This window comes from Nicotiana tabacum, chromosome 14, assembly GCF_000715075.1.
Source record: "Nicotiana tabacum cultivar K326 chromosome 14, ASM71507v2, whole genome shotgun sequence".
Lineage (NCBI taxonomy): Eukaryota > Viridiplantae > Streptophyta > Magnoliopsida > Solanales > Solanaceae > Nicotiana > Nicotiana tabacum.
Genome location: NC_134093.1, coordinates 82,695,912 through 82,711,210, shown reverse-complemented (window position 1 = coordinate 82,711,210; position 15,299 = coordinate 82,695,912). Strand labels below are relative to the sequence as shown.

General features: G+C 37.4%; 1 protein-coding gene across 1 annotated transcript; it reads right to left on the bottom strand.

Annotated features, from left to right (window-relative positions):
- Positions 1-976: 976 nt before the first annotated feature.
- On the bottom strand, positions 977-3,851 carry LOC107828076 (amino acid transporter AVT1J). The gene is made up of 3 exons (XM_016655326.2): positions 3,624-3,851; positions 1,673-2,280; positions 977-1,574 (listed from the first exon to the last, which is right to left on the bottom strand). The coding sequence occupies exons 1-3, from the start codon at positions 3,784-3,786 to the stop codon at positions 1,053-1,055; spliced, it is 1,293 nt and encodes a 430-aa protein (XP_016510812.2). The 5' UTR covers positions 3,787-3,851; the 3' UTR covers positions 977-1,052.
- Between the last annotated feature and the right edge of the window lie 11,448 nt (positions 3,852-15,299).

Below are 15,299 nucleotides of genomic sequence, written 5' to 3'. Positions count from 1 at the left end.
GATTTCGGATATATAAAGATTCCTAGAGTGGAAAGGGTTTGTTAGGGGCTCTCAAACTCTCTTATTTTTCTTTCTTACGTTTCCGTTGGAAAGTATATGTCCTCTATGATTTTGAAACACGGGATATAAATTTAAGATTCTCTTTGATACTGTGGTAAAGGCTATGGTATCGTCGATCAGACAAGTTTCCAGTTTGCAATCTTTGTTTATTCCCCTCTCTCTCCATCGCTCCCTATCTCTCAACTTTCTAGTTATATTCTAGACAGGGTCTTGGCCTGCGTTGATTGATGACTTTTCGAGCACATGTATTGTTGGACACTTTCGTGATATCAAGAAACATAACTATTTTTCTCAATCTGCTATGAATTGGTCCTGCTTATACATGTTACCTAAAGAGTGTTTCACTGCCCTGTGGGCTATGTCTTTCTACCAGTTTTTTTGGGGCATGCATAGAAAGTTAAGATTCTAATGTTGGGTTGTTACTAATCAATTGTAACATTAATACCTCACATGTTATATGAGGGATCAAGAAACTTTGGATTGAGCCTGTAGACTTGCTCTCAGCATTATGAAGTAGTTCATGACTACAACAGCTCTTTGGCTCTTTCCCATGGATACTGTGATGCATGATTAGATGCTTCATATATCGCCTATCCGTTCTGCGTTTATTAGTAGATGAAACATGGTAGAGTGATTGTGCAGCATTGAGCCAATATTACTCCTAGCTTATAATGTAACTACGGTGATTCATAAATCCAGCAATTCGAGTACACCCTTTCAGGTAATGTCTCACTGCTGAGGATATTTACATGCACTGCACGTATATCCCATGATAATTCGTATTAAAATGTATCCAAGAATCTATATTCACACTGAATCATCAAGCTTATATATCCCTAAGTACTGGTGCTTCAGTAGATTTTTGAAGGAAGAGTTAAGATCATCGCACTAATATAAATCATGGAGTGCTCTGGGATTACAAAATCAATTTCATTTCAGAACAGCTATTGAAACACTATAGATCCAACAAATGAAATTGTATAATACAAAGTTTAAAAATGTTGTATTATCTCTATCAAAGATGTGTATGTACCAGTAACAAAGATTAGGATTCCCATTAGTACTGTCAGGCCTATTATGACTATCTCAAATCCAAGCTTTCTGTAAGTTCCTGAAATCTTCAAGTAGCATAAACATGGTAGCAAAATTGATGCAGTGACACTAAGAAATGCTCCAACTAGCGACATGAGATACCCAAATAATGGTATGGTCAGCGCAACAGCAACACTGCTTATCACCAAGATGGTTCGAATCAGGAGGCTAAATGACGATGATCCTTTATCATTGTGAGACTGGAAACGTTCCTCGAGTCTGTTGATAATTGGTGTCATCATTAGTGCGTACTTGGCTATCGGATTGATCAAGGCGGTGTATATAGCCAATTTCGAGCTAAACTTTTCAGTTGGAAGGTTCAAGGTAATTTGTGACTCGACGTCGGAGCCAAACATTGAATACCCCATAGCTGCTATCGATGCATAATTTATCGTAGCGAATGAAAAGCACAGAAGCATTACCTGAAATAGAATTACCGCAGGTCAGCATCCAAATTAAAGTAATGCAAATTTGTCTAATTAATTAGGATCATATGTTGGTCTAGTGTGTAATGTGTCACCTTGGAGAAATGCTTCTGATTTTCCATTGAAGTGTACAAAGTTGGAAAAACAGGATGGGCACAATAGCAGAAGGCGTATAAGCTAAAAGATGTCGGGATTCCTCTCCAATTCAGAATGACTCCCCTTTTATGAAAGCCGATACCATCATAAGTTGCTACCCAGAAAATTGAACCAATAATAACAAGGGAAGCTAAAACTGCAGAGGCTGATACATATGCCAGAATGCTCATGTTCTTTAACAGTACTGTGGGTAATATGACGAGAGCAACGATCAATACAAAGCTTTGTTTCCCACCAATACTGAGTCCCCAAAAACAGAAATTTGCCTCTGGCAACAGATTATGCAAATTATCCCCTGCAAGAATTAGAAAACCGGTTGCCACCAAGTAAAGCTCAAGATTCATAAAAACCGATACCAATATTCTTCCTGCTTTTCCAAATGCTCGATCTCCAATGTCAGGATAACTTCTTATAGTAGGATCAAAATCCATACATCTCTTGATTAACAAGGATGTGTAGAAGGTCGCACATGCAATGACGACAAGAAGAATCATGCTTAACCACCCTCCTGAAGATAGCGCATATGGAGTTGACAAAATTCCTACTCCTGAAAAGAGAAAAGTTATACTAATAGGTTTAAGTCTCCAACAAAATCCATGTGTATATTTTTTTTCTTGAAAACTAGTATCACACAGAAAATATAATCTCTTTCTCTTTTCAAAAGAAATTTCAGCAGATCACCATCATTTAAATTTAGTTCTCACCCTACATTCAATTAGAGAACACTTAAAGAAAGATCACCAAATTAATTTAATGTTCATTTCATAGTGTCATGTAAAGTATATGAAGCACAAGAAAGATAACGTCTTGTTCTGTACCACATGAAATTGTCTGTTGTCGATTCAGACACTCTAACTAAATTTAAAATTTCTGTTTGATTTCGACATTCTAATTAAATTACATGATTCTCTAGCGCTAATGTATTTAATCGTACGTACTTGCCAATAATGGGAGAAAGAATCAGCCATAACACCACATGTTCAAGTACTATATTGAGCATAGATTTTGAGTACTAGGGGAAGATAATGCCATAATTTGAAAGGATCGAGGTGAACGTAGGGAAGAAAACATCGGCGATCTGATACTATTTAACAAATTATATTTTTTTTGATAATATTGTAAACATTTAAATGAGCTAGATATATAGAAAATATACATTACATATAATAAAAACTACTTTACACTTGAAATTTGCAAACAAGAAATTCCTACAAATGTAATTATCATATACCCATCAAATCTAGATAACGAAAAAGACAAGCAATGACCTTCAACAAAAAGACGGGAAGATCTGAACCAGTAAATTATAAATAGCCATCCTACAGTGAATGGATGAGATAAGGTTGGTAAGTCCCATGCTATTTCAGTTATTATGGTATTTCACGGCCTGCTTTTTCCTGGATCAGTATAAATACTTTTTATTAATTCACTCTGTCAACAACCTTCAATCCCAACCAAACAAGTTGAGGTCAGAATAAAAATTTTCACTTCTTCATTTAAACTCAACTAATTTATCGTCACACCAAATAAAAAAAGTAAAAAACTAAGTTAAATAATAATAAAATTTTTCTAACATCACTAAAAACCTATTTCCTACTAGTAGATTTACGGATTTTTTCAAGCTATGAAAAGCAATATTTTTGTTCAGAAGACGACAGAGCGATGATGAATTCAGTTATTCAAATAAAAACCGTTCTAGATCGGCCCCATAATGAAATTAAGTAAAGCCAGATAGTAATGGCAAGAATTGATCTGAGTGAAGAATTACAGTTCTCAACAATCACATACAAAAAGACTACAATGCTAAGAAAGAACAGAAGATAAATGAAAATTTCCACAAGAAAAGAAACACACACACACACACACAAGAAAAGATAAAAGAAAAAGAACCTGATAGAGCGTTGAGTCCATGAGAAGCCGTTTCCAGAAAAGAGGTTTTTCCGGTGATAATAACAGAGTCCGATGTAACTCCTTTCTCAGCTCTATCAAATTGATCATATTCTGACAGCAGGGGCAAATAAAGAAATTTGCCATTCTGGGATTTGGTCTCCATTTCCCAGAAAAAAAGTTGGACCTTTTAAGTAGGAACAATATCTGTTATGAACCAAACATAGTGATGGCACTACTCTATTTATAAACTACTACTATTTACTTCTGCATGGAAACAACCACTTGTCAATTTGACACGTTCTAAATGATAAAAAGAATATGGATAAGAGGTTGGAAGTCAGAGGATTATATATAGGATTTAAGTTAGACACATTATTTATTTATTTTACATTAATAATTAGTGTAATTTAATATGTAATAGTATATTAATTTATTTTTCAAGTTACTAATTAATGTTTATTTAGAAAGATTATCTGTAATTATTTATGAATGGAAGCAACCCACTTGTCACTTCGGCACGTTGTAAATTGACGAAGTGTACGTTAACCTTTTTATATTATTAGATCACCTGACAAATAAATATAAGTAACCATCCATAAAATATGGATTAGTAACTTCAAAAAATAAAACAAATTATTTGTTAGAATAGGTTGAAATGTATTGATGGTGTAAAATTTTTAAAATGATTAGTGTATATATGTTAAATCTATTGAGAATGGAAGAGGGGATAACGTGGTTGGAGGTTGAGAATTTTTATAAAGCAGCATATTTTAGTTGTGTCTTTTACTTTTAAAAGGCTTTCTGAATTTTGTCGTCTTTTGCTTCTTCTTATATTCTTCGCTGTCGTCTTTTGCTTTCCACTTGTTCTAATTCAGGAAAACATGCAGGGTTCTTCATACTTTTGTACCATCAGTGAGATCGACAGAATTTAATTAATACTGGAAGTCATAGTCATACTTTTAATTTCATCTTTGGACATCTTTTGTCCCAGTTGATTTAAAGCATTTAAAGGTTAAAAGAAAATAGCACCTTATAGTATACGGAGGTCTATTATTTATTTTGCGGAGTGGCTGTTTACATGTTAATAGTTTAATACTGGAAAACAAATTTCCGCAAACAATTAAGTAATTAATTGTTGAGAGTTGAGTGGGCAAGTTTTGTTCGTAAAACATGTAAGTACTACTGTTTCACTTTAGTTGCGAAGATTGTCGCGGCTTCTATTATTTATTTATTTTATTGGTTAGGGATAAAATGGTTTTGGCTGATTTTACAAAAATAACTTTTGTTGCCTTATATTTTGAAATTAAAATTAGTTTTTTGGTCTGAAATTCAAAACTGGCCAATTATAAGTACAAGGCCACGTAAGCGGCCACCTGATGCAAATAACACGAGCGTCCTACCGAGTGCCTTATTTTCACGGTGAATGACATATTTACCCACAAAAATAAAACTATTTATCTTTATCTATCCATTTATTTTTTTACCCATCAAACTAATTACATTTCCTACCCATGGTAGTTTTTGTGGGAAATTTTCTCTTTTTTCTCCATTTTTTTTATTTCAATGCTTCTTTGCTATTTTCCTTTTTTCTCGTTTTCTTATAATTTTTTTCTTTTTTCTGTTTATTTATATATTTTTGCCAAAATCGTATTATTGTTATTTTTACCATAATTTATTTCACACTCAATTTTGACTCCTTCTTTATTTATTTTCTTTTTATTTATTTTCTTTATTTCTTGTTCTTTTTCTAATTCCACGTGATTGCCATGCAAATCGTGATCTCCTTCCCTACAAATATCAGTACACACTCTACCATTAGCAGTGACACAACCAGTTATGGAGCAAAACATAATCTACGGCAACCAAATCTCCATATATACTAGTTAGAATAGAAATGATAATAAAATATTGAAAAATACAATAAAAGTATAAGTAGCAAAAAAGACTTCTAGTACCATATGATACCAATATGGTATACATGTATACCAACAGAGTATATGATTGCTCTAGAATATTGCTACAACTATCTGCGACTATATTACTGTACCAAAACATTAAAGGATGCAATAAGAATATGAGAAATTACATGCTCATATTGCAAGCTAAATATTCGTAAAGCAACTTGCTCATTCCGTATACTAACATGGTATATAGTTGTATGTGGTCGTTCTAATAATTTTCTATAACTATAAAAATTATTACATAATACATATAATCTATGTCCATCGGTACAAACAAATTCCAGCACTACAAATCATGTTCATATAAATAATTCAAGAATAGAATTCACTTAAAATATAGCTAAAACAACCAAAAAATGTTCAAACTACCATATGATACCAATATGGCATATAACTATACCAATATGGTATACAATTTTATTAGTTAATTTCTGGCAACTATATGACTATACTACTATTACATAACACACATGCATAAAGAGAAAAATAAAAAAATAGTGTACCACTTATTAATATAATAAAGTATTTCAAGATATTGTACTATATTACTATTATTAAAAGAAAATCAAATAGTGTTCCAATTAAATGCAGTTAATACAACCAAAAAAGGATTCAACTGACATATGATACCAATATAGTATATAGCTATACTAATAGGGTATATAGTTGTACGGGGTCGTTCCAACAACTGCATATAACTATAAAAACTATTACGTAATACACAGAATCTATGTACATAGGTACAAGAAAATCCAACACAGCAAAATATGATCGTATAATTTATTTCAGAATAGAATTCACTTAACAATGTAGGTAAAACAACCAAAAAATATTCCAACTACAGTGTGATACCAATATGACATATAATTATATCAATAGGGTATACGGTTCTACTAATTAATTCCAGGCAACTATATATGACTACACTACTATTACATAATACACATGCATAAAGAGAAAAATCCAAAAAATAGTGTACCACATATTAATATAATAATATATTTCAAAATATTGTACTATAATACTATTATATAAAACAAACGCATAAAGAAAAAATTAAAATGATTACATAATACATATGCATAAAGGAAAATAATAAAAAATCAAGATATTGTACTATTCTACTATTACTAAAGAAAAATCATACAGTGTACCAATTAAATGTAGCTAATACAACTAAAAAAGGTTCCAACTAACATATGATACCAGTATAGTATATAGATATACTAACAGGGCATACAGTTGTAAGCTAAGAGTTTAAAAAAAGTTTTTTAATTCAATTATTAAAGTGAATTAATATCAGTTGTCACATAATCTAATTAACTCAATTTTGTGCGTCATTGATTATATACCATTTTGAAATGGAGAATAAATTAATAAAAATTATTCAATGGACAAGTAGATCCTATTATGAAATGAGAAAGATAGAAGAAAAATGTTTATTTATATTTGAGAAGACAATAAAAGAGAAAATAGGTTGGGGCAATTAATGAGGTTTCACGTGATCCGGGATTAGAAAGGAAAGGATTTTGAAAATAGGTAGTTGGATAAATATTTTAGATTGCATAGGTACACATTGTAAGATAAATTAGAATGTGCGGTAACAGGTAATTAATATTAGATTTCATACTTATTCACAAAGAGAAAGTTATAGGTTTAGTTAAAAGGAAATATGCATGGTTTAGTATGCTGAGAAAAACAAATTCAAGTAAAAAAGAGGAATGGGTAGCCGGCAAAAATAGATTTTGATGAATAGGTAGAGATTGTAATTAATTCCTAAATAGACAAAAATGGGTAATTAGTTTGTGCCTAGTAGGCAGATTGTGTAATTCCCTCTATTTTCATGGCTCTAGTATGAAACTTTTGGTTAATGATAAAAGAATCCCACCATCCTAACACTTTCCTTTTCAAGATTATGCATTTTGACATTTTTGGTTTTCCATGTTTTAATATACTAATTCTCGGACACGTGTATTGTATGCATATCTCATGCTAATTAGTATAAATATTTTAATAAAAATACTGTAATTAGAGTGTAATGAGTCGCGCAAAAATTAAAAAGAAATAATGCAAGCTCAAACTAATGAATGATGAGCCTATTCAACATATATTTATTATTATTGTAAGGCACAATCATATTAAAAAATTGCTATCAGAAGAATTTCAAAAGTGACATTCGAACAACTTCAATTATGCAACTTCTTATAATATATCAAGTATTCAACTTTGTAGTAATTGCTCTTTTAATATGCGAACAACACATGATATAAATGTCGGCTATGGTTACAAATGTTTCATGTAAATAATTTTCCTTCTTTTTAAGAGACTGTAGCCTTCACTTTTTTACAGCCGCATATATATCATGAATATTGTATTATGAAATATAACACAATCATGTATCAGATCCTTGAAAAATATACACCATATTATATTAGGATAAATAATATTGTATGGGCCAAAAATTATCTTAGCCAACCACGTCAGTACTAAGAGAGCCTTCGAGGGCTGTCACGTGTCGTCAGTATGATTCCAACAAAAGACAGATTCAAGGTCGAAGTGATATGACAAGAGATGAAAGACTAGGCCGAGGAGTCAACAGAGATCAAGGTCGAGGACGAGCACTCTCCTCAAATAGAGTAATAACAACTAGTTTTGGGATAAGACTTTAAAGAGAATATTCTAGTGAATATTCTCTGGATTTGTACTACTAGTGTTTTGTGGCACATGTCCCCTTATAAATAGAAAGAGACATAGTTATAGGGAACATGTAACACATATTTGTAAGACAACATATTGATATTCTCTGAAGATTCTTGCTTTATTATACCCATACAAAATATACCTTTTTTTAAGACCCTTTTCTAACTTTTCTCCCACGATCTAAGAAAAATCCAAATATTCAAAGACTCATCAATCATTCATCATCGTCAGAAAGAATACCAAAGAATCTCATCCTTTTCGGGTGACTCACATGCTTTTATTTACTTAAATGCTATTCATTGCTATTTATTGTTATTTAATGCTATCTCTTTCATTTTTGGATCATCGAATATAACAGCGTTGTCACCATTTATTGCTACTTAGATAATACCCGTATTATCTTGCTACAAAATTGGTTAATATATCTTTTGGATATTAATATTTGTTAAGGTTAACTCTATTTTATTAGAAAATCTAATTGTTTAAACCTAGATCTAAATTTTAGGTCAAATAGTTTGGCGCCGTCTGTGGGAATTTCTTAGCTAATCTTTTAGTTTCCATTAGATCTATAAATCACGTGATTTTCTAACCCAACGAGCCACAAAGGTTTTATCCTCTCTGCACGTATAGAAATTTCCATGGCAAGTAACCAAGGAAACAGAACAAGGGCAACAAATGACGTTCCTTATAACCTCATGAACGCCATCAATGAGAGCTATGAAACACAGGGCGAGGATGTGACGCCCACTTCCTCCCCAGGCATGAGAGGTCGCCTCCTCCTCACTGCAGTACAACAAAACTAAATGGGAAAGGAGTTTCCACATCTGCAGGAGAAGGGACGCCACCTGCTATGAAATGGTTGTTCGAAGCATGGCTAACCGATACCCTACTAAGCATGCTCAACAAACAAGCCCCATGCACGACCGTAGAAACCACAAGAGCCAACACAGTACATCGTAGGAACAAACCGAGCGATCAACCAGAACCCCCAACTCCAGGTATAACTCATAATGTTACTGACAGTGCAAGTGACAGCGTCCTCGCTGCTGTTTTGAAAAGAATGGAAGAAATGGAGAATGAGAATAAGACGCTCAGACACCAAATGAAAGAACACCAATAGCGAGTAGACAAGATACTGAGCGCCCCTAAATTACTGCCAAAAAAGGACGCCGGTAGGTTCGTAGAACAACCGTATAGCGAGGAAGAGGCCTCACATACCATACCAAAGACCTTCAAAATGCTACCGTATCTCAGAATATATGATGGGACAACCGACCCTGAGGACCATCTGACTCAATATGTCACCGTCGTGAAGGGCAACGACCTCACCAAAGAACAAGTGTCCTCCATTTTGCTAAAGAAATTTGGCGAAACCCTCATCGGAGGAGCACTAATATAGTATTCACAGCTGTCAACCTGTTCCATAGAAACGTTAGAAGAAATGGCTGACAAGTTCGTGATAGCTTATGCCGGGGCCAAGAAAGCTGAAACGAGAGTAAACGACATCTTCGCCATCAAGTAATCCCTAGATGAGGGGCTGATGGACTTCCTCGCCCGATTCAACAGGGTAGGGATGACCTTGCCAAATGTGTCCGAGGGGATGGCAGTCGTAGCCTTTCAGAATGGGTTGAGTAGAGAGGGTTCAAGAGCGACCAGAATGCTGCTGAGCTGATTGACGAAGTATCCTCCAACCACTTTGGATGAAATACATAATGCCTATTATGCCGAGGTCCGAGCAGATGATGAAGACCTCAACGGACCAACTCGATGACTCATCTTGGTTCAAAATCGAGCCCAGGAAAGAATGAAGAGATAACATGAGGAGGTATCACCCAGTCTCATAGCCAAATAGGGAACGACATTAGACTTATGTTAGGGCACCCGCCTCTCCTTCCTTTCTTTATGATGATGGACCATCTAGGCCGAGGTCTTTCAGGAACGAGAGAGGTATGCCCTTTTTTTAATCTGCTCACAGTTTTTGTGTTTCGCCTATAGAGATAGTCTACGCCTTGGAAAAGTTTGGAACAAAGGTAAAGTGGCCACCAAAGATGAGGTCCGATCCGAGCACCAGGAAATCCGACGCCCTCTGCGAATTCCACCAGGAATGCAGACACAAAATAGAAGATTGCATCGCCCTAAGGCAAGAGGTAGCGAACATGTTGCAGCAAGGACACCTCAAAGAACTGCTGAGCAACAAAGGAAAGATCACCTTTGCCAGGGGTCGAGAACGTCAAGGTCTGCTAAAGTCGCCCTCACCAACTGACATCATCAATATGATTATTGGAGGCAGTGATGATACCTCCATTAACGGCATCAAGTTCCCTGCCATCCACAAAATCAAAAGATAGATCACCCACGAAAAATATGACGGGCTCGAAGAAAGTATCATCTTTGACGAGTCAGATACCGACAATTTGACTTTCCCTCACAACGATCCTCTAATCATCACACTAACCGGTTTTAACAATGCAGTTGAACAAACCCTGGAGGAAATTACACTCCATGTCCTTGTCGGTGGCATAACTCTGGAGACAATGTTCCACATCATGGACCAGGCCACTGCATACAATGCCATAGTAGGATGACCATGGATACATCCTATGGGAGTCGTCCCCTCCAGCTTATTCCATGTGATCAAGTTCCCAACACCTTGGGGAATATTCAGCATATGAGGGGAACAACACACGTCCCGGGAGTGCTATCGTATCGCTATGGATAGCACGGCAATTCAACAAAAGAAAGATAAGGAAAACTAAGCATAGAAATTAGCAGGGTTGAGGTCGCCACAATAAGGAGCTAGGGATGTCATTATGGACCCCGAAACGGTCGAAGCCGCAAAATCAACTATAAAGGACCTCGACTCCGTTCAATTAGACCACTGTGACTCTAGCAAAAAGTCCTACATCGGCTACAAACTCCGAGAACCAGGTAGATTAAGTCAGTTCTTAATAACTAACGCATATTTTTTTGCTTTCAACCACGCAGATATGCCATGCATCCCCAAAGAGATCGCCACACATAAATTTATTGTCGACCCCTTCCATCTCCTGGTAAGGAAGGTTAGACAGAAGTTCAACCCACCATCAATGATACCGTCCATGAGGAGGTAGAGAAGCTATTAGCAAATGGATCCATAAAGTATCCCAAATGGATAGCCAACGCGGTGATGGTCGAGAAAAAGATTGGGAAATGGAAGATGTGTGTGGACTTCACAGACCTAAACAAAGCATGCCAGAAAGATTCATTCTCGTTGCCACATATCGACCAACTCATCGACGCAATGGCCGGGCACGAGCTGTTGAGTTTTTTGGACGCATACTCGGGCTATAACCAGATACTCATGGAAGAAGAGGACCAAGAGAAAACCACGTTCATCACCCACATGGGAATGTATTGTTATAGGGTCATGCTATTTATGCTGAAGAACGTAGGGGCCACCTATCAGAGGTTGGTCACAAAAATGTTCAAAGATCAACTCGGCAAGACCATGGAGGTATATCTCGACAACATGCTGGTTAAATCCGTAAAGGGGGTTTCTTAGTATCACAGCGAGGAATTGAGGTCAACCCAGATCAAATCAAGGCTATCAACGGGATACCTGAGCAGTTGACTACTAAGAAGCAAGTTCAATGATTGACTGGTCGAATCGCCGCCCTATCGAGATTTATCTCGCGGTCGTTCAACAAATGTCATAGATTTTTTGGCGTACTCAAAAAGGATAACGACCTTGAGTGGAAATCCAGATGCGTACAAGCATTACAAGAACTGAAGGAGTATCTGTTATCGCCGCCTCTACTCTCGAAGCTTGAACTCGGGGAACAACTCCTTGTCTACCTTGTCTACCGTCTAACTCGGGGAACACTCGCGCAAAAGTAATGTCCGAGGCTAAGAAAGAAGCCGCTCAGGCTTCTCTTCAAATACAAGACCTCTGGGTCCTATACACCGATGACACATCCAATGCTTCCGGATCCAAACTAGGACTCGTACTCGAGGTCCCTACTGGTAAAGTAATTTCCCAGTCCATAAGATACCCGAATATGACTAACAACGAGACCGAGTATGAGGCTGTAATCACAGGGTTAAGGCTAGCACTAAAATATGGGGCAAAGTGGCTGAAACTCTGCTGTGATTCTCAGCCCGTGGTCAACCAAGTTACAGGGACTTATCAAATCAAAGAACAAAGGTTGCAAAAATATCAAGCCGAGATGTGTACGTTGCTGCTTAATTTTAATGAATGCCAGCTCGACCAGATCCCGCGAGCTCAGAACATCGAAGCAGATGGCCTCGCCAAACTGGCCGCCACCACCAGAAGCATTACAACCAGGGATAAAAGCGTAGTCCATCTCCTCAACTCGTCACTAGACCAAATTGAGGTAAAATCTGTAAGTTTGACTTGGGACTAGTGCAATTGTGTTATTACCTACTTACAGGATGGCACCCTCCCAAACGACAAATAGGAAACTAACAAACTAAGAATGCAAACGGCCAGGTACAACCTTCTTTATAACGACTCATACAAAAGAACATATGACAGCCTTTTGGCGAAGTGTTTAGGTCCGAATGAAATCCATCACATCCTCGAGGAAGTACATGAAGGCCACTACGCTCATTCTAGTAATCGAGCACTCGTCAGGTGTCTCATACGGGCCAGGTACTGCTGGCCCACCATGAAGAAATACGCCTAAGAATATGTGAAGAAATGCGAGCAATGTCAGAAATACGCCATAATAATTCACCAAGCGGGCGAACACCTTTATTTGGTCACCTCTCTATGTCCATTCATCAAATGGAGAATGGATATCGTAGGTTCACTCCCACCAGGGTGAGGTAATGTACAATTTCTTTTAGTTTTAACTGACTATTTCTCTAAATGGATTGAAGCAGGAGTGTTCACCCAAGTGTGCGAACAAGAGGTAATCACCTTCATATAGAAAAACACCATCTGCCCATTCGACCTACGTACCCAAGGAAATAAGCTGCAACAATGGGCCCAGTTCACGAGAAAAAACCACCAAATTTTGCGAGAAATAACACACTAAGAGGATACTTTCAACTCCTTATCACCCAGTGGGCAATAGGCATGCAGAATCATCCAATAAGTCAATATTAAACATCATGAAGAAAAAACTTGACGAAGCTAAGAGACTGTGGCCAGAAATACTCCCAGAAGTATTATGGGCGCACAGGACCACACTGAAGACGAGCACAAGAGTGACGCCCTATTCACTGGTCTACAGAATAGAAGCAGTTATATCGGTCAAGGTCGGAGAACCCAGCCTGAGGTGCTCCCATGAATGCATCACCAGCAACGACGAGAGTAGAGGATAAGAGCTCGATGAGGTCGATGAACAAAGAGATATGGCATACATAAGGATGGTCACCCAAAAACAACGAGCGGAACGTCACTACAACAAAAAGTAAAGGTCCGACCGCTCAAGATCGGGGATTACATACTCAAAGCCAAAACCCAAGCAAACAGATATGCACGAGAAGGCAAATTGGGAACCAATCGGGACGGACCATACAAAATTGTAGGCAAAGCGAACGAAGGTTCATTCCAACTAGAGAAAATAGAAAGAAAACAATTACCAAACAATTGGAATACCAGCCACCTCAAGTACTTCAACTTCCAGAAAATAAGAAGTGCCCCCAAGTCGTACTCTTTTTTCCCTCACTTGAGTTTTGTCCTATTAGGATTTTCTCAAGGAGGTTTTTAAGGAGGCGACAAGTGGGGCACTTCGAGTTGGAGGGTACGAGAACATACTGATTTTTTTTATTGCCTGACTCATCAAGATTTTCCAAGTCTACCAACGAAGGGACTAGATATAATGGGACTGGAACGCCATCCAATACCCAAAATTGTAACTTTCTCCAAAAATTGCCCAAGGGCAAAAATAATGTAATCTGAGCAACGATGTCAAAGTAATAGAAATTCACGTTTATCGAAATTGCTCTAACGAAAGGTTAAGTTCGACCAAGCTCGAACAACACCTACCGGCGCTCAGCTACAATATAACAACAACAATAACAATCCAGTAGAATCCCACTAGTTGGGTCTAGGGAGGGTAGAGTGTACGCAGACCTTACCCCTACCCCGGAGGGATAGAGAGGCTATTTTCGGGAGACCCTCGGCTTGGAGACAATAGATGCTTAAAAATAATAGAAACCAGAAAAATAGTATCAGCATCGTAAAAGACAGCAAATAAATGAAAAGGCCAAAATTTGAAAGACATCAAAAATGTGAAACACAAAAAAAATCTCTACTAGTCCTAGACAAAATACTATTAGACTAGCCGGCACAACAAGGAGAAACGCTCGACTACCCCCTAACCTATAACCCAGACGCTAGCCTCCATTTCATCCACCCCACCCGGATACGGTGCGTGACATCCCCGACGATCTCCCTATCTCTCTGGATAATAGACCCTAGGTACTTGAAACTCTCTCTCTTAGGGATGGCTTGTGAGTCAGGCCTCACTTCCACGCCCACTTCCCCCGACACTTCGCTGAACTTACACTCCAAATATTCCGTCTTGGTCCTACTCGACTTGAAATCTTTAGACTCCAGGGCCGGTCTCCATACCTCCAGTCTCTCGTTAACGCCGCCCCGCGTCTCATCAATCAGAACTATATCATCAGTGAACAACATACACCATGGCACCTCCGTTTGAATATGGTGTGTCAGTGCGTCTATCGCCAGGGAAAATAAGAACAGGTTGAGCGCAGATCCATGGTGTAAACCCATAACTACCAGAAAAGGCTCTGAGTCACCTCCCATAGTCCTAACCCGAGTCTTATCACCATCATACATATTTCTATCGCCATAATATAAGCTATCAGCACACCTTTCACCTCCAGGAATCTCCAAAGAACGTCCCTAGGGACCTTGTCATACGCCTTATCTAGGTCAATAAACACCTTGTACAAATCCCTCTTCCTATTTCTGTACTGTTCCACCAACCTCCTAAAATGGTGAATAGCTTCCGTAGTAGAACGACCGAGCATGAACCCGAAC